The following is a 20600-nucleotide window of genomic DNA, read 5'->3' as shown; positions in this document are numbered from 1 at the left end:
ATGTCAGAAATATAACCTAGAGAGCTGTAAGATAAGAAATCTGTGTTAAGCCACTAAATTTGTGGTAATCTGTTATAGCAGCAATAGGAAATAATAAAGGAAGGAAGAAAACGAGGTATAAAGATGGTGACAGAAGCTAGACGTTGCTGGATAAGATCTTATTTATAGTTCTAGCTCTGGAACTATGTTAATGTCTTATATAACTAAAATAAAAGTTAATTTTTTTTTTTTTTGGAGATGGAGTCTTCCTCTGTCGCCCAGGCTGAAGTGCAGTGGTCCAATCTTGGCTCACTGCAACCTCTGTCTCCCGGGTTCAAGAAATTCTCCTGCCTCAGTCTCCTGAGTAGCTGAGACTACAGGCATGCACCACCATGCCCGGCTAATCTTTGTATTTTTAGTAGAGACAGGGTTTCGTCATGTTGGCCAGGCTGGTCTCAAACTCCTGACTTTGAGTGATCCACCTGCCTCGGCCTCCCAAAGTGTTGGGGTTACAGATGTGAGCCACCACGCTCAGCCTAAATTTTTTGTAAACTCAAGGAAATTTCTAAAAATTGAAAATAAACAGAAACAAATGAGTATAACTATAAGCCAAGTTGGCTGCACAATCACTCAAGAAGAATATCAACTGAAAGTCTTAAACTACATTTAGTCATCTTATTGTTAATACTAACATTGGTCATTTTCTATTTACATCTATAAAAAATATATATATGTATGTAATCTCACTAAAAGAAATCAGAGCTCCTTGGAAATGGCTATGCCCAGGTTTGAGTGAAATATACTTGATACGCTTGGAGTAATTTTTTATCGCCAGAAAGCAAGAAAGTCTACCGGGCCATGTAAAAAGGACACAACAGCCAGGGTGATCAGGACAATCTGATTGTGAAAAAGATTAGTGCCTGCAATGAACAGAAATATTATATATACATATATATAGTGTATATATACACTATATATACATATATATAGTGTATATATACATATATATACATATATATAGTGTATATATACATATATATACTATATATATAGAAATACTCTATATAGAGAGCTCTGATTTCTTTTAGTGAGATTACATATATATATGTATCTTTTTTAAACACACAAGTAGTAAAGTAAATGACCAATATTAGCATTAACAATAAGATGACTAAATGACTTTCACTTGACAGTCTTCTTTGAGTGACTGTGCAACCAACTTGGTTTACAGTATAAATAAAGATAAATTATATATATATATGTATCTTCATGAGTTCATACTGATACTCCAAAGAATGAGGGTAGGATTGGGAGGTGGGAAGGTGCCTGGGTCACCTCTGAAAAGCTGTTAGAGGCTTGACTCATTATACTAAAAAATTGATAAATTGATAAAGGGAAAGATTCATGCATTTATTCTGCTTTTCCTACATGATCTACACTTCAAATTACCTCAGTAGTTGATTATATAAAGTTCTTTTTTAAAATTTATTTTTAAAAAAATTTTTTTTTTTTTTGAGACAGAGTCTCGCTCTGTCACCCAGGCTGGAGTGCAGTGGCCCAATCTCGGCTCACTGCAAGCTCTACCTCCCGGGTTCACGCCATTCTCCTGTCTCAGCCTCCCACGTAGCTGGGACTACAGGTGCCTGCCACCATGCCTGGCTAATTTTTTTTGTATTTTTAGTAGAGACGGGGTTTCATCGTGTTAGCCAGGATGGTCTTGATCTCCTGACCTTGTGATCCACCCGCCTCAGCCTCCCAAAGTGCTGGGATTACAGGCGTGGGCCACTGCGCCCAGCCTAAAAAAATGTTTTAAATAAAATGAGATGTGGTTTTGCTATGCTGCCCAGGTTGGTCTTACACTCCTGGGCTCAAGCAATCCTCTCAACTCAGCCTCCCAAAGTGCTGATATTACAGCCACCATGCCCAGCCAAGTTCTTTATTTCTAAAGAACTTTCTAGCTAATAAATCCAGAAGGAATAATCAAATTAGAAAATCACCATTTTGGGGCACATGTTCTCAGGACCTCCTGAGAGATATGTCATGGAAAAAAACATTTTTTTTAATAAAAAAAATACATATATAAATAAGAAAATCACCATTTTGCAGTCCCTAATCAAATAACAGCTCTAGGAAATAACTACCAATGAATGCTAAAATGACTGGGAAAAAGGCTGATAGGGAACTTTATAACAGATGGATCAGATGACAATATCCGAACCCACTGATTAGCCTTTACATCACTAGCAGTGGGTCATATCGAAAATATCTGTTTACTAAATGTTGAAATAGGAGGTATACAGTACTGTAATCTATGAAGTATCTCTTGTCAAAAGAACAGAACCTGAATCTAATCAAGCCTCTAAATCTAACTAGTTTATAGGAAATTAAGACACTTCGAAGATACAATCAGCCAAATCCAGTATGAGAAACAGGACAAATGACCTGGTTTCTTCTACAAATACATGACTTTTTTTTTTTTTTAAGTAGAGGGAAAAGGTAAATAAGTGGGGAAAGAATTATATACATCAACCAAATGCCAGATGTAGACCTTATATAGATTTTTATTTGAATAAACCAAATTACAATGAATTTTTAAGACAATCAGGGACATCTGAAGAAGGGTTGGTATTAAATAATACTAAGAAATGATTGTTAGCTTTGTAGGTGTCATACTTGTGGTTACATGGGAAAAAGTATGTATTGGTGAAATAATATGATACCTGTAATTTGCTTTAAAATACTGCAGAAATGTATGTACATGTGTCGGGGGGAAAGGCGATGGAGGTAAGAGATAAAACCAAATTGACAAAATGCTAGTAATTACTGATGGGTATGTGAGAATCTAATATAATAGGTTGTCTACTATATTCATGATTGAAATAGTCTATTACAAAATGTTAAGAAAAATTAAAGGTGGCCAATGAGTGAAGGCAAAAGATGAAATAAAAAATAAAGGCTCAAACAAATCCAGAAAAAGACAAAAAAGAAAGGTAAACAGACAAAGCAGGACAAAAAGAATGCACTAAGTAAGATGGTGGAAATAAATGCAAACATGGCCAGGTGCAGTGGCTCACACCTGTAATCCCAGCACTTTGGGAGGCCGAGACGGGTGGATCACTTGTGGTCAGGAGTTTGAGACCAGCCTGGCCAATATGGTGAAATGCTATCTCTACTAAAAATACAAAATTAGCTGGGCATGGTAGCATGCACCTATAATCCCAGCTACCTGGGAGGGTGAGGCAGGAGAATCACTTGAACCCAGGAGGCAGAGGTTGCAGTGAGCCGAGATCACACCATTGCACTCCACCCTGGCAACAAGAGCGATACTCCGTCTCAAAATAAAATAAAATAAAATAAAATAAAATAAAATAAAATAAAATAAAATAAATAACCCAAATATAACAGCTATCACAATAAATGCAATTGGCCTAGAATGCACTGGTTAAAAGACAAACATTTTTAAATTGGATTAAAAAGATAATCTAGCTATATTTACAAGAGAGCATCCAAAACAAAAAGTCACAAGACAGTTAAAAGTAAAAGAATTGGAAAAGACATATACCTCCAAAAAAAAGCTGGTGCAGCTATATTAATGTTACGTAAAATACGTTTTAAGGTATTATTAAAGATAAGAAGGATTATTGCATAATGATAAAAGAGTCAACTAACCAGGAAGATATCAGGATTTAAAATTTGCATGCATCTAGTAATATAATCTCAAAGATACATAAAACAAGATTGACTAAACTATCAGAAAAAAGCCCACCAATGTAAAGGGAGATTTTTGTCTCACTTCTCTCAGTATTGATAGATCAAACAAACAGAAATTAGAAGGACACAAAAGATTTGAACACAATAAGTAATAAATTCAATCTAATGACTTATGTAAAACCCTGTCCATAACGTTAGCAAATACACAAGTATTCCCAAGGATATAGGAAATATTTATGAAAATCAACCAACCACTAGACCATTAAAGCAGTTCCAGCAAGCATGAAAGAATCATAAACACAATGCAATTAAGTTAGAAATCAATATAAAAAAGAGAAATTAAAAACCCTTTAAGTTTACAAATAAAATACCCACTTCTAAATAACTCAAGGGTAAAAGAAGAAATTCTAACACTGGAAAATATTTCTGGACAATAATGAAAATACTACATCACTACTGAGTAATAAAGGAAGAATGAACTACTGATACATGCCACACATGGATGAACCTCAAAAGTTTTAAGTGAAAGAAGCCAGATGCAAAAGACCACATATTCTATGACACCAATTACATGAAATGCCCAGAAAAAGTAAATCTATAGAGAGAGAAGCAGATTAGTAGTTACCCAGGGATGAGGCAGAAACAGAAAATGACTGAAAATGGACAGGAGGTTTTTTGCTGGGGTGATTTAAGTTTTCTAAAATTAGATTATTAGTGATAATTGCATAACTCTGTAAATATATTAAAAATCAATGAATTTTACGGTATGTAAATTTTATCTGACTTGTAAATAAATAAATAAATTTTTTATTTTAAATATTCCCCCCACATATCTTACGGTATGTAAGTTTTAAGAAATTTTGGAAAGCAGTTAATACTTGGAGTGAAATTCATAGCCTTAAGAGATTACATTAGAAAAGAAGACTGACAATGACTTAACATTCTAACACAATTTTTTTTAAAAAGCAGAAAAAGTAAAATAATAATAGATCAACAAGTCAAAAGTTGGTTCTTTTTTTTTTTTTTTTGAGACGGAATCTTGCTCTGCCATCCAGGCTGGAGTGCAATGGCACAATCTCAGCTCACTGCAACCTCCACCTCCCGGGTTCAAGCGATTCTCCCGCCTCAGCCTCTTGAGTAGCTGGGATTACAAGCATGTGCCACCATGCCCGGCTAATTTTTGTATTTTTAGTAGAGATGGGGTTTCTCCATGTTGGCCAGGCTGGAGTTGAACTCCGAACCTCAGATGATCCACCCGCCTTGGCCTCCCAAAGTGCTGGGATTATAGGCATGAGCCACCGCACCTGGCCAATAGTTGCTTCTTTGAAAAATGCTTTAACAAATCTCTAGTAGAAAACTAAAACATAATCCACTCAGTTCTGGGGCATAAAAAAAAATCTTAAAAAAATTAAAATGTAAGAGAACAGTGTGAACAATTTCATGTCAACAAGTTTTATCACTTAGACAAAATGAACAGCTTCCTAAAAAAAAGTAGCCAAAACTGCTTCAAGTAGATACAGAAAAGCTAAACAGATCTTTGAGCCCATAGTTAAGAAAGAGAAAATTACAGACCAATTCAATCAAGAACACAGATCCAAAAATTCTAAGCTGAACTGACGTAAGATCGAAATTTAAAAATACATTATAACCAAGGTGGTTTTAATATAAGAATGCCCGCATTCTTACATTGGAACACGTTATCAGTGTGATTCAACATATTTAACACATTAAAAGAGAAAAACCATATGATTATTACAGACTAAAGAATTCAATATACATTCATAATAAAACTCTTTAGTATTCTCTTTATATGAGAATATTTGACCTTTATAAAGCTATCTAGTGCTCATTTTGGCAGCACATATACTAGCATTGGAACAATCTAGAGAAGATTAGCATGGCCCATATGCAAGGATAACAGGCAAATTTGTGAAGCATTCCATATTTTTTTAAAAATAAAAATAAAATAAAAAGATATCTACCAAAAAGCTACAACAAATATTATACTTCATGGTGAAATCTTAACAGCAGTCCCATTAAAATCAGGAGCAAGGTTATAGATTTCCACTATCACTGCATCTAATTAACATGGAAGTAGGCCGGGTACAGTGGCTCACTCCTGTAATTCCAGTGCTTTGGGAGGCCAAGGTGGGCAGATAGCTTGAGCCCAGGAGTTTGATACCAGCCTGGGCAACATGGCGAAACCCAAAAAATCAGCTGGGTGTGGTTGTAAATGCCTGTAGTCCCAGCTACTCGGGAGGCTGAGGTGGGAGGATCATTTGAGCCCAGGAGGTGGAGGTTGCAGTGAGCCCATATCACCTATTGCAACCTCTGTGTCACCAGCTTGGGCAACAGAGCTAGACCCTATCTCAAAAACCAAAAACATGGTAGTAGAGGTCTTATTACTTTTTTATTACTTATTATTTTTCCTTACTGTGTCACTAAGTGGTGGTTTACAAGATTAAAACTAAAAAACAAAACTTCCTTTTTTAATTTTTCTTCCCCCCACCCCCGCCCCCGCCCACCAGACTATATAATTATATAGAGTAAAAACCTGAGAGAATTTACAGGTAAATTATTAGAGTTAATAAGAATTCCGGCCAGGCGTGGTGGCTCATGCCTGTAATCCCAGCACTTTGGGAGGCTGAGGTAGTTGGATCACCTGAGGTTAGGAGCTCAAGACCAGCCTGGCAAACATGGCGAAACCCTGTCTCTACTAAAAATACAAAAATTAGCCGGGCTTGGTGGTGCACCCCTGTAATCCCAGCTACTCAAGAGGCTGAGGCAGGAGAATTGCTTGAACCTGGGAGGCAGAGGCTGCAATGAACTGAGATCATACCACTGCACTCCAGCCTGGGCAACAAAGTGAGACTTTGTCTCAAAAAAAAAAAAAAAAAAAAAAAAAATTCAATTAGGTTGATAGTTATAAATACAATAGAAACAAATAAACAGTATGTCTATACTCCAGACACAAAGTTAGGAAACATAATTTCTAAAAACATGCTATCTCCTCTAAATGTACATCATGTTGACAATATGATCAGAGGGAAAAGTAACTAATTGAGGTATCTTTTAAACATAGTACTCTGACTGTACACCCTTAGTAGAGTGTATTCTAAGAATAACAGGAACTACAAAGCTACTCTGAACTTTACTTAGATCTGTGGTTGGTAGTAGTAGGTACATATAATCTTAGAACCATTTTGCATATTCTGTGGTTTAAAGAAAGACACAAGAAACAGCAAGAATGAGAGGTGGGGGAGGGGAAAATTCCTCTTCACAGAAAAATGCTGCCAGCTAATAAAATGGAGAAGGAATAGCAAAATTAGAAAGTCATCACTTTGCAACCACCAGTGTGATAATCAACTCAAGTGAGGATTATCAACGGATGCTAAAATCACCGGATGGAAGGTAGCTGAGGAACAGGATAGCCATGGAGTCTCAAAGTGTCACCCCACAGATTACTCACTAATGACAAAGGAAAACAGATAAGCTTACAATGGAGAGATCGGATAAACACCTATTCGGCCGCATGCTCGCACTGAGGATCAACAGTAATGGGACCAACTGGTGGCAGTATGAGATCCAGTAAGAAGCATTCAACTTCACCTGTGTAGTATTTTCACTAAAAATGTTACGACTTAAATCTCGTCATGAAGGAGCAACCAGAAATCCAGACTGATTTTCTATTTGTGGGGCATCTACAACCAGACTGAACTCTAGATTACTGAGAATGACAATGCTTTTCCTCCCCCAGGCTATTCATCTTCTAGCCATCTTTTTCTTGAGACAGAGTCTCACTCTGTCATCCAAGCTGAAGCACGGTGGCTCGATCTCAGCTCACTGCAACCTCTACCTCCCAGGTTCAAGCGATTCTCCTGCCTTAGCCTCCTGAGTAGCTGGGATTATAGGCGTGCACCATCACCCATGGCTAATTTTTGTATTTTTAGTAGAGACGGGGTTTCACCATGTTGGCCAGGCTGGTCTCAAACTCTTGACCTCAGGTGATCTGCCCACCTCGGCCTCCCAAAGTGCTAGGATTATAGGTGTGAGCCACTGCACCTGGCCCTTTTAGCCAGGACACTGGAGTGAGCTGATTGTACACTTTATATGTTGGGAGTTAAGGGGGAGGAAGGCATTAGGCTCAGGGGCACAGAGAATGCACAATTAAGAAGCTGAAGCACAGATGGATCTGTGCATGTGTGGTGCAGAGGAGAAAGAGAAGGATTGGGGTTTGAGGTACTTACTTCCCGGATGGCCCCATCACAGACTCGAATGACATTAAGGAACGTGGGCATGACCTGGGGCAGGAACTGCACACATTTGAGTCCCAGGGACTTGAAGATGAAGGTGATGGCCTGGACAACCATGGTGTGATGATGAGAGAGTGACTGGTCTCGGAAGATCCGCATCAGGGCCACCATGGACACAGCTGGGTAGAACTCATCCAGAGGCAAGTTTCCCATGTTGACCAGCATTTCACTAGTGCTATAGTCAGCTAGGACAAAACAACAGAGAGTGTTAGAGCTACACATGGCATGACGTGACTTCAGGCAGAGCACGGTTAATAACAAACAACGTCCTAACAGACATTAGCATTCATATCTTTCTTCCTAGTATGTTCTAACACTGTTGGGAATTCACTATTAGGAACCAATGAATAGCCTCTCACCATCAAGGAGTAAACGGTTTTTGGCTTTTCTATTACTCAAACCACAAAAGCCTAAAACAGTATATGATGGGTTGGTTTTCTCTAAATTGCTCTGTTTAATTTAGCTTCTTACCGTTCACAACTTCATAACTGAAACCATCAATAAAAATAATTACTCCCCCAAAATAAAGTAAAGGGAATTAAATTAGGCAAACATCTGTTCAGCAGCTCCTTGGTTCCCCTAGGGAATTCAGACAAGTTGGTAGGCAAATACTACCTACCTGACTTGAACAGTAAGGACCTCAAGGACTCTGACGGTGGCAGCGGGGGCAGCGGCAAGGGAGGGAGGTATACTAACATGAAGAGTGCAGCGAGGAGGGTAAGAACTAAACAGATGAAGAGCTGGGCTGACTGGTGCCATGAATAAGGAAGAACACCAGGAGCAGCATGGCTCAGGCCCTGCTCTCAACAGCTATGGGGCTGACAGAATGACATCACAGGCATGCCTCTCTAATACCAGAAGAGGAAGAAATCTGAAGCAATATGATCCCATCTAGAAAGTTCAGAAACAATTTATTTTGGGGTAATAATATTTTCCTGGAATAGTTGGGAGAATCAATGTTAACTTTCTTTTTATTTTATTTTATTTTATTTATTTATTTATTTTTTTAATTGTACTTTAAGTTTTAGGGTACATGTGCACATTGCGCAGGTTAGTTACCTATGTATACATGTGCCATGCTGGTTTGCTGCACCCACTAACTCGCCATCTAGCATTAGGTATATCTCCCAATGCTATCCCTCCCCCTCCCCCCTCCCCACCACAGTCCCCAGAGTGTGATATTCCCCTTCCTGTGTCCATGTGATCTCATTGTTCAATTCCCACCTATGAGTGAGAATATGCGGTGTTTGTTTTTTTGTTCTTGCGATAGTTTACTGAGAATGATGGTTTCCAATTTCATCCATGTCCCGACAAAGGACATGAACTCATCATTTTTTATGGCTGCATAGTATTCCTTTCAATGTCAGAAATAGGCCTGCCCTGAGGGAATATGGGTTAAGTCTAGAAAACCCTCCTGCAACCCCATACCCCACCCCCATTCACTCAGGCTACTTGTCAAAAGGCAACGGGCTATACAAAAAGTATCAAGGTGTGGTGGCACACGCCTGTAGTCCCAGCTACTTGAGGGGCTGAAGCAGCAGGATCACTTGAGCCCAGGAGGTCGAGGCTACATCATGCCACTGTACTTCAGCCTGGGTGACAAAGTGAGACCCTGTCTCCAAAAAAATAAAATTAAGTTAAAATAAAAACAATAAAAGGCAATGGGCAACAGACCACCAGAAATTATTCCACCTGTCTAACTGGAACCTTGCACTCATTCACCAACCTCTCCCTATTCCCCCTCCCTGAGTCAATTAAAAATAAAACAAACCTTTAAAAAAAAAAAAAGGCGTCCAGGCACAGTGGCTCATGCCTGTAATCCCAGCATTTTGGGAAGCTGAAGCAGGCAGATCACTTGAGGTCAGGAGTTTGAGAACAGCCAGGCCAACATGGCAAAACCCCTCCCTACTAAAAATGTAAAAATTAGCCAGGTGTGGTGGTGTGCACCTGTAGTCCCAGTTACTTGGGAGGCTGAGACAGAAGAATTGCTTGAACTCGGGAGGCAGAGGTTGCAGTGCTGTATTCCAGCCTGGGCAACACAGTAAGACTCTCCATCTCAAAAACAAACAAACAAAAAAAGGCAGTGCAGCTCTTGGGCCAGACCATTTCATGGAAAAAAGAGCCCCAAATTTCTGATTGCTGCTAGTTTTCCCTATGGCCCTGAGCCTCGCCTCTGATTTCCCTATCAATTAAAACAGGAATAATCAATTCTATCCTCTTCTTCTGTAGATACCATGGGAATGAGAACCATCAAAGAGGCACTAAGAAAGAATGAGAGATAGATAGAGGTGATGGGGTGATAATGTGTATCTCTTGCATTGGCATCAAAAAGCAGACAGACTTGGCATGCCAACCCTTGACAAAGAATCTAGACAGACATGAGGACTCTGGCCACAATGGGAAGCAGCAACCCTTCTGGGATTCAAGAAGAAACTACTGACTTTTCATTCAAAAGTTGCTACATGAGCCAATATCCTATAATTTCTCAGTAATCCAGCTCCAGACTTTCTAAACACAACCAGCAAGGGCTCTGTGAGTGAGAACTTGGCAAGTCTTTCATGGCTACCCCCAACTTACAGGAATCCTGACTTGACTTGGATTCTGACAGGCTGACAGCAGAGGCATCCCGGGACTGGTCTATCATGCCAATGTTCACTTTGTGCTTGTAAGGATCCAAAGCCCCTAAAAGCCCTAACACACGGATGGCCTGGGTGGGAAAGGGGAGGGAAAAAAGAAAACAGTCATCACAACATGATTACAACAAGTATCACGGATACTCCTCTCAGGTTACATAATCCCCAATTCATATCCAAATGACCAGCTACATGAACAAAATTGGAGAGGGACAGGAAGTCTGACTGACACTGTCAGAGCACGTTAATGCTGCAACCTTCTCTCTCTTGCCATCGTCCCAGCAAAGTCTTTAAAGACCAAGTTTGCCACGTCCCCTACCTCTCTGCGTGTACCCTGGTTCTGCTCAGTCTTCAGAAAATTCAGTAGCACCTCAAGCAAAGTAGGGTACTTCCTGTAGGGCTCTACTACATAGCCAGTGCTGGCCACCAACTGTCCCAGGGTCCACAGAGCCACCTGGATAGGCACAAGAACACGATTAAATGAGCCAGTATGAAAGAAAAGAAAGCATAGTTGAACTCTTTGTATAATGATTATAATGAAGTGTTAGAGGCTGTAAGAAGAAAAGAGGTTTCCAGTAAAGACACTAACCATGAGCAGAAATCCCAAAAGGGCATAAAACCAAGGTTGATCAAGCACACAACCCTGCAACAATCACTGGATCAAGAGACAAAGAAAATTCCCAGCTTTCTCAAAGAAAACACATCATTCTTCCATATCCCAAATGATTAACAGGAGATTCAAAAGGAAATTAAGATTTTTTGTTGTTGTTGAGACAGGGTCTCACTGGAGACTGGAATGCAGTGGTGTGATAACAGTTCACTGCAGCCTTAATCTCCTGGAATCGAGTGATCTTCCCATCTTAGCCTCCTAAGTAGCTGGGACTACAGGCACACGCCACCATGCCCAGCTATTTTTTTTTTTTAGTAGAGACAAAGTCTCATCATGCCCAGGTTGCTCTCGCTCTGGAGCTCAAGCAATCTTCCTGCCTCAGCCTCCCAAAGTGCTAGGATTACAAGTGTGAGCTGCCATGCCCAGAAATAAATTAAGACTGTTCTTAATTTTAGTCTAGTCATCTAATAGCCTCAAATTGGGAAAGCAGAACCAGGGCTGGGCAAGGATGAGCTAAACTTCTGTTCCCTCATAGGCAGTGGCCAAGGCTTTCTTTTTCCCTCTGAGAGCTAGGGCTCTGACAATTGACCTGCATTTTCTTTTGTATAGACAAAATGGCACTAGTCAGCCCCGATAATTACTGAAACTGACTCTGGGTCAGGACAACAGGTAATTCTGGTTTCAAATCTTTCTAACTTTTACTCATTCAACAAATATTTTTGAGCACCTACTATGTGTCACACTCTGTTCTAGGCACTGGGTGAGGACACTAAGGTGAATAAAGAGAAGCAAAGTCCCTAGACTCATGGGGTCTGTCTTGCTCAATCAGGAAGCAGTAATACTCACCTGCCTTTTGGCCAACAAAGAGGAATCCTGGAGCATGTCCATGATGATAATAAAAAGTTCATCAACCCATTTCCTCATTTCCAGGCCACTAACCTGCAAAATGAAAAAGAGGGTGGCAGAAAGGGTTAGAAATTCTGGCATTAGAAAGTATTTTGGAGGCCGGGCACGGTGGCTCATGCCTGTAATCCCAACGCTTTGGGAGGCTGAGGAGGGCAGATCACCTGACATCAGGAGCTCCAGATCAGCCTAGCCAACATGGTGAAACCCCATCTCTACTAAAAATACAAGAATTAGCCAGGTGTGGTGGCACACACCTGTAATCCCGGCTACTTGGGAGGGTGAGGCATGAGAATCACTTGAACCCAGGAGATGGAGGTTGCAGTGAGCCGAGATCACACCACTGCACTCCAGCCTGGACAAAGTGAAACTGTCTCAAAAACAAATAAATAAAATTAAAAAAAATTTTTAAAAAGCCCTCTCTTCCTTTCTCCACCATCATGGTGTGTGCCTGACTCTGATTCTTGCCATTCTTCTCACAAGACTTTCAGAATTAAGCAATTCCTGGCCAAGAAACAAAAGTAAAATCGTCCCATTCCCCAGTGGATTCGGATGAAAACTGGTAATAAAACCAGGTACAACTCCAAAAAAAGACATTGGAGAAGAACCAAGCCGGGTCTATAAGGAATTGCACATGAGATGGCACACATATTTATGCTGTCTGAAGGTCATAATGATATTACCATATCAAGCTGAAAATGTCACCACTATCTGGAGAGTTGGACATGTTTTATTGAGAATATATTATTTCTCTCTGAATCTGTTATGAATGCACTGTTGGCTGGGTTCCGTAATAAATATGTGAGACCTTTCATTTAAAAAAAAATAGTATTTTGACTTCCTTAGAGGTGAGTTTCTTTTCCACCCTATCTCCGCTATGGAAAAAGTAGCTGCCCCTTTACCTGTGCCAATTCTCCTATTGTTGCTAGGACATTATTGATCACACCTGGGTTTGGATCAGGGTCTGGATCTTTCAGTTTCAAAATTAATGCCTAGAGAAAGAAGTTATGAGAAAATGAATGCAGATTAGACTCTACTAGAAACCTTTCTTTTATATAAGTAAAATTCACCCAAGAGACCATCTCAGTCATAAAGAAATTCCTTCTAGGCTTTATGAATCCAAGATTTCTCTGGAATGTAAATTCTCAAACTTTTCTCCATATGAAGTCTAAGTCTGACATGTGAGAGAGCTGGGAAGCACCATAATGTGAAAGTATTTCTCATGTCTCCTCTAAACCGCGTCTCAGTGATTGTTCATCCAGATTAACATACATTATAAAGGACTTCACGTGACTCTAATGTGTTGAGATTTGAAGGTTGTTTCAGATTTTCAAGCTCATTTTTTCCTCATTTTGGGCGAGCTATTTTATGCTACTATCTACTACTTCTCCTTTCCAAACATCTGTGATGATGTGCCTGAAGCATTAACTCTTACCTCTTGTAAGGACAGCACTTTCCTGCAACTGATAAGATTCTTGGTATTCTTTAACTGAAAGTGCTTGATATGGCCCTTTGGTCTCCAAGCGTGAGAGCAAAGAAATCACCTACTTTGTTCAGTGTACTAGTGAACACTGCAACACTCCCATCTCCCCATATGAGCTGATGACAACGCACAGAGAAAGCACCAGCCTCTCGGTTTGTGTTACCTTCAGAATAGGCTCCATGTAGGGGCGGATGAGTCGGGGGGCATTGGAGACCAGGTGCCCCAGCATGCGGGCACTCTGCTCTTTGATTCTTCCAATCCCACTGTGCTCCAACTCTGTCAAAATCTGTAGGGAAGAAAGGCTCATATGTTCTCTATGGCAGAAGACATTCTAGAGAGAGACTGTGTCCAACAGAAAAAGTGGCAGGGAACTGGGGGAAAAACCCAGACCTCCACGACAGATGAAGTAGCTGCTAGATACTCAATGAGCAACAGACATTTCTGCAACAGGCAGAACAGCCTTAGATACAGCTGCGACAGGAAGAAAAACTATTCGAAAACCTGCTCCCTTTCCTTTTATCACAGCACTCCAATGTCCCATGGTCCTCTCTAAAGCAGAGCTTTTAACCATGTAGCACAGCCAGAGAAGACTGAGAAAACCAACAGGGAGAGCTGTGAGTAGGGTTCTATAAAAATGAGGAAAGAAGGTAGGGCCCCTTGGGAGAAAAATCTTTGTCCAGACAGCAAATTACTGAAGACTACAAATAATGGCAAAGGAATCAAAGAACAGTTAGAACAGCTATGATGCCAAGAGAAGTGCTGATACTCTGTAGCTGTTTGGGGCATATCTAGATAAACCTCAATAGGTGGGGATCACACTGGCAGGATCCCCCGAAGCCTTACTGACTGGAGATAACACATTGGTTCTAGCTGACATCCTTAGGACACCAGCAAATCAGCATATCATGCTCATGGTGACACAGACAGCATAATATAGACAGATTTCTGGATAAAGCTGCCAGAAGGAAATCGATGAGCAGTGACAAAAGCAGATGTCACAGAGCTCAGGTTAACTCGGCTACCCAGAGGAGTCTACAATTTAACATTACATTTTGTCTTAGGTTACTGACTTAATAACCTGACTTTTCTGGATTCCCTTGGCAGCCTGTTTTCCCCAGTCATAGCAGACCACAGGGAAAAGAAATGAAGGGGATGCTGAGAATAGACCTGCAGCACCAAGAAGACATGGCTGACTGCAAGGAAATGTGCCTCACGGAGCAGAGCCCAACTATCTGCAGCAGTGCAGGGCCAATCCAAAGAACCCCAGGTTCACTTAGAGCCCGAGAGCCTCACTGCATCCTAATAACAATAACCAATGCCCACCCTGATGACCAAGACCGCAAGAAAGGCCAAAGTCGGCCAGGCACAGTGGCTCATGCCTGTAATCCCAGCACTTTAGGAGGCTGAGGCAGGTGGATTGCTTGAGCCCAAGAAGCAGAGGTTGTAGTGAGACGAGATCCCACCATTGCACTCTAACCTTGGTGACAGAGTGAGATTCTGTCTCAAAACAAAACAAAACAAAACACCAGAGCCTTTACCAAGGCATGAAAATGTACACCTCAATTTGGAAAAATCTATATCAAAGTTTAAAAACAAAAAAGAGTAATTTTAACATTTCGAGGGCTAAATTCAGTACATAAATTCATTCAAAGGAGCTTCACACTCTGCAATATTGAAAAAATGAGATGGCCTGATAGCTTAATATCAGCTTTAAGAAGATTAGAGCCAGCCGGGCGAGGTGGCTCACACCTGTAATCCCAGCACTTTGGGAGGCCGAAGCGGGCAGACCATGAGGTCAAGAGATGGAGACCAGCCTGGCCAACATGGAGAAACTCCGTCTCTACTAAAAATACAAAAATTAGCTGGGCGTGGTGGCGGGCGCCTGTAGTCCCAGCTACTCAGGAGGCTGAGGCAGGAGAATCGCTTGAACCTGGGAGGTGGAGGTTGCAGTGAGCCAAGATCACACTACTGCACTCCAGCCTGGCGACAGAGCGAGACTGCATCTCAAAACAAAAAAGAAAGAAGATTGCAGCCACGCCTGGCTTGTTGACTGCTATATTCCCAGTGCCCAGCAGTACCTGGAACATAGCATGTGGTCAAAAAGTCTGCTGACAGAATGAACATATTGATATTCTCATTAGGAGGTATTTCTTATTTTTTCCTTTTTTTTTTTTTTTTTTTTTTTTGAGATAGGGTCTCACTCTGTCACCCAGGCTGGAGTGCAGTGGCACAATCACGGCTCACTGCATCCACAACTTACCAGGCTCAAGTGATCCTCCCACCTCAGCCTCCTGAGTAGCTAGGACTACAGGTATGCACCACTACACCCAGCTAACTTTCGTATGTTTTGTAGAAACGTGGTTTGTCATGTTCCCCAGGCTGGTCTTGTCAAACTCTTGGGCTCATGTGATCTGCCTGCCTTGGCCTCCCAATGTGCTGGGATAACAGACATGAGACACTGCACTCAGCCGTTTAGGAGATATTTCTACGCCAAATTAATTTAGCATGATTTGAGCTGGCAGGCTCAACAGTGATTTCACGTTTTTTTTTTTTTGAGACAGAGTCTCGCTCTGTCGCCAGGCTGGAGTGCAGTGGCGCGCTCTCGGCTCACTGCAGTCTTCACCTCCTGGGTTCAAGCAATTCTCCCTGCACCAGCCTCCAGAGTAGCTGGTATTACAGACGCCTGCCAACATGCCTGGCTATTTTTTTTTTAATTTTTAGTAGAGATGGGGTTTCACCATGTTGGCCAGGCTGGTCTTGAACTCCTGACCCCAGGTGATCTGGCCACCTCGGCCTCCCAAAGTGCTGGGATTACAGGCGTGAGCCACCACGCCCGGCCTTCAACAATGATTTCTATTCCTTCCTATAACTGAGGAATGTTTTTAAGACTTAAAATGACAGGCACTTCTAACGCAGGCCGGCAGTTAAATAAATCATTACGCTAAAAATAGAAGTGCCAACATAAGTACAACTTCCTAATTTGTTGACTGATGATATAATTTACAGCCACTTTATAACAAATTGTGAACAAACAACATTTCTCTAGAGTGAGTTACATATATTAATGATTTTCTATGTTTAAGTTCCTTATATGTTATAAAAAGTGTTTACTTCAAAACAAACCATGAAGGAGGATCAGGAAGCAAACAGTGAGCAATGGGGACAGGAAATGACTGGGTGAGCAACATAGAGACCCACAAGAGGCAGGTGGAAATAACTTCACCAGGCAGGACTGGACCATGTATTGCTCACCAGGAGGCCACAGATCTTACTCAGGGAGGTGAAGACAAAAACTGAGGAGCCATGTCTCCAGAGCAATTCTACCTTACGCTATAGACCAAGCAGCTGAGCTTGGCATTCTCATATTATTTAAGAACGAAAGCCAGGATCACACACTGGAGCAATGACTATTAGAACAAATAGTGGAAACGGTCTCACATTGGTTATTTTTGTGAAGAACAATGGCCTCCGTGCTTGACCTGGCACCAGCAAGAAAAGCAGGAGAGCTGAAGGATAGGGAGGCGCTGGGAAGTCTGACACCATCTGCAGCAGATCAATCCAGCAAGCAAAGAGGGCCAAGAAATGGGATCACTGGCAACTTGCCAGGAAAAAGAAAGAGCTGCATGAGAGGACTCTGAACCACCTTGGAGTCATATTGACAAAGGGCTCATGAGGTGATGAGCACTGGAACTGCCATTATAAAGCCAGGGAAACATTTGGACCCTTGCAGACAAATGTGGCTTTTACCAGGTACCTCAATCTTTCTCCCCCATCCTTGTCCTCAACTCCGCTTCCTCAAGCAGTTCTCACAGCGAGAGTCCTGTCTTCCCTGCCTGTGGGTCTGGCCATCACCTCGGTTACCTGGATGAGCATCTTGCGCAGGAAAGGCATGACAAAGGCAGGGTTCATGCTACTGAGTCGGCCCACAGTGCAGATGGCCAGCTCCCGGATCTCAAACACCTGGTCATTCAGAGCCACAAACAAGGCCTGCAAGTTCTCCGCCTGGGCCAGGTGTGCATCAAAGCGCTCGTCCAGGGACGCCAAGACACAATAGCGAATGTCAGGGTCTGCAAGAGCAATGGAGCCTTTGAACATTTCTTCATGATCCCATCACTCCAGCCCTTCCCAGCTTCTACCTCCACTGCCATCAGCGTAGTGGGAAGATTCCAGATGCTTTTTCTCATCTAACCTCTGTCATTCTTTTCTCTACTCACAAGAGTAAAAGACAAAAGAATTAAAGGTAGATTATCTTACACCAAAGGCTACAGTAGCCATGCCTAACACGCCTTGGCAGAGAAATAGCTGAATATCAGCTTGTTGAGGCCGAAGAACTCTAGAGAGGCCATGTAATGAAACTGGCTACTCCCAATTGTCCTAAGCTCCTTAACTCCCCTAGATTCCTTCTGTCTGGGAAGCCTTACCAGGATCTGTTATCCCAACTACGAGCAGTTTGCTAAGCACATCTGCCACCACTTGCACTGCGGTCTGGCTAACCACATGAGCATGGCCACTGATGAGGTGGATGGAGGGTGTGAGCAGGCGGGAGCAGGTGCGGGCAGCCTCCATGCGGATCTCCTTGTGCTCACTGTTCAGGAAATGATCCGCACAGTGGCGAACAAATTGGGTCAGAGAGTGGCCTGGATAGAAAGGCAGAGAGAAAACAGAATAAACACTGCTGCTGTAGACAGGTAGGTCTGCAGCTTGCTAGCTGAATTTTCCATTTTGAGGCTACTAATTCTACTTTCAACTAGACATTGATCAATAGGATACTGACCCGGAACTCTTCTTCTTTTTTTTTTTGAGACGGAGTCTTGCTCTGTCGCCCAGGCTGGAGTGCAGTGGTGCAATCTCCACTCACTGCATGCTCCGCCTCCCGGGTTCACACCATTCTCCTGCCTCAGCCTCCTGAGTAGCTGGGACTACAGGCGCCTACCACCACGCCCGGCTAATTTTTTTTTTTTGGTATTTTTATTAGAGACAGGGTTTCACCATGTTAGCTAGGATGGTCTCGATCTCCTGACCTCGTGATCCGCCCGCCTCGGCCTCCCAAAGTGCTGGGATTATAGGTGTGAGCCACCACGCCAGGCCTGACCCAGAACTTTTAAAGGGTAACAAGGGGGATTTCAATCAGCAGAAAGGTAAAAGGGGGTGGTGAAGGAGCAAAGAGACAGATAAAAGGTATCCCCCAATCCTAGCCTTTTTATATTCCCTTTAAATAATAAATTATTTTGTTTTATTCCAACTCAACCCCTTACATTCTCAGAGGATAATACAATTCTTGATCAAATTTACCTTGCCTCTTTTAGTTCCCGGATTTAAATACCAGACAAAGAGTCTATGTAGGCTGGGTTTAAACATAGCTACTTTCTATTCACTAGAAATAAATTATCATGGGTGTGAATCAATGTTAAGTGGAGGAACTGCAATAGAGAAACCATGGGTGGCTGTCTCCAGACAGCATGTTCAGGCTTTCTGTACTTGCTTGTTTCCCCGCATTCTTGACCAATACTACCTATATGATCTTAAATTTCAAAAGTATCAACTTCTCCCCCTGAAATATATCTCTGTGGGGTATTATTATGGGTTTATTTGCAGTTTAGAACTACACAGTACAGTACTTTCAGAAATCATACCGCCAGCCGGGCACAGTGGCTCATGGATATAATCCCAGCACTTTGGGAGGCCGAGGCAGGCAGATTACTTGAGGTCAGGAGTTCCAGACCAACCTGGCCAACATGGTGAAACCCCATCTCTACCAAAAATACAAAAATTAGCCGAGTGTGGTGACACGCACCTATAGTCCCAGCTACTCGGGAGGCTGTGGCAGGAGAATCGCTTGAACCCAGGAGGCAGAGGTTGCAATGAGCTGAGATTGTGCCACTGCACATCAGCCTGGGCAACAGAGAGACTGTCTCAAAAAAAAAAAAAAAAAAGAAAAAAGAAATCATACTGCCATAGACATGGAAACACCCAAAAGCCCCTACTTATACATTTCAAAGCATTACATACCATCTCAGCTACAAAGAAGTGGAAAAGTGAGGACGTGAGGGGGATCTGTCTCTGAAGCATTATTTCCTTGGATCAACGTATACTTTCCCTCAAACCATTTGCCCCCAAACTCAGTATGGGACAAAGAAACAAAAGTAGGAATTACCAATACGTGGAAAGAGTCTAGGAAGGATGAGCTGCTACAGAATCAGCTACCCTGTCTTTAGCACCCTGGCAAGATCCAGGAATCCTAGATACCTTCATTCCTTTCCCAAAGTTTCCAGCATCTCTCACTATCTTGGCAAGAGCCATTGTAATTTCTTACCTTCAAATTCAAAGCTGCCAAGCGTTCGGAGGGCAAGAGTGATGCTGCCCACATCGCTGGCCTCAGGGAGGGTCGTGAGGCCAGGAGAGGCCAGCTGATGGGCCAGGCCCTTGGGCATGCCTGGGTGGCGGAGGGGTTTGTGCATAAGGACCAGGGACAGCATTTTCAGTAGCCCATCTTGAATGTCCTTCTTTAGCTGTGGAATCTGACGGCTCAGGTCGTAGAGCACTGCAGTGAGGGCAGGGCTGAGGGGAAGGAAACAAGTCACATAAGGGCTGGGCACATGACACTCAGTCTGTTCTTGGGAAGAAACAGCTTTCTCTCCCAGCAAGGGGATCAGGCCTCTGTTCTTCAGAGTAGAAAGGATATTATAAAATAAGAATAAAAGTGTAAACTCTCTTGGCTTAGTCTCAGGTCTCCAAACAATCTATGAGTTTCTGGTTCTTGCCACAGAAGACTTGCTCACTATAATTCAGCCACTACAGAAGACCAAGTCTTAACAAACACTCTGGGAAGCAGATTAAGAACACTGTCCTTATTTTACAGATGAAGAGAACTTAGTTTAGGAAGCTTAAGCAACTTGCTCAATAATAATATACACAATATTTGCAAATATTTATTGAGTACTTCCTATATGCCAGGCGTGGTGCTAAGA

At 42.0% G+C, this 20600-nt stretch overlaps 1 protein-coding gene, 1 non-coding gene and 1 pseudogene across 3 annotated transcripts in view; 2 read left to right on the top strand and 1 right to left on the bottom strand.

Annotated features, from left to right (window-relative positions):
• Nucleotides 1-20600, bottom strand: part of MTOR (mechanistic target of rapamycin kinase) — a 157416-nt gene that overhangs the window by 114987 nt on the left and 21829 nt on the right. For both annotated transcript variants that reach the window (XM_003822083.6, XM_008975614.5), the window contains exons 11-19: nucleotides 19946-20190; nucleotides 18054-18269; nucleotides 17494-17699; nucleotides 13796-13918; nucleotides 13052-13141; nucleotides 12093-12185; nucleotides 10956-11090; nucleotides 10581-10710; nucleotides 7938-8188 (exon numbers count right to left, since the gene is read on the bottom strand). In XM_003822083.6, coding sequence (XP_003822131.1) covers nucleotides 7938-8188; nucleotides 10581-10710; nucleotides 10956-11090; nucleotides 12093-12185; nucleotides 13052-13141; nucleotides 13796-13918; nucleotides 17494-17699; nucleotides 18054-18269; nucleotides 19946-20190 — 1489 coding nt within the window. The remainder of the gene's footprint in view (nucleotides 1-7937; nucleotides 8189-10580; nucleotides 10711-10955; nucleotides 11091-12092; nucleotides 12186-13051; nucleotides 13142-13795; nucleotides 13919-17493; nucleotides 17700-18053; nucleotides 18270-19945; nucleotides 20191-20600) is intronic.
• LOC112438304 (U6 spliceosomal RNA) lies at nucleotides 5533-5639 on the top strand. The gene has a single exon (XR_003026760.1). It is a non-coding gene; the product is annotated as a U6 spliceosomal RNA (small nuclear RNA).
• On the top strand, nucleotides 12627-13032 carry LOC106635493 (large ribosomal subunit protein eL39-like; annotated as a pseudogene).

The sequence above is a fragment of the Pan paniscus genome, chromosome 1 (genome assembly GCF_029289425.2).
Source record: "Pan paniscus chromosome 1, NHGRI_mPanPan1-v2.0_pri, whole genome shotgun sequence".
Lineage (NCBI taxonomy): Eukaryota > Metazoa > Chordata > Mammalia > Primates > Hominidae > Pan > Pan paniscus.
The sequence above is the reverse complement of the archived record's forward strand: the minus strand, read 5'-3'. Positions and strand labels throughout refer to the sequence as shown.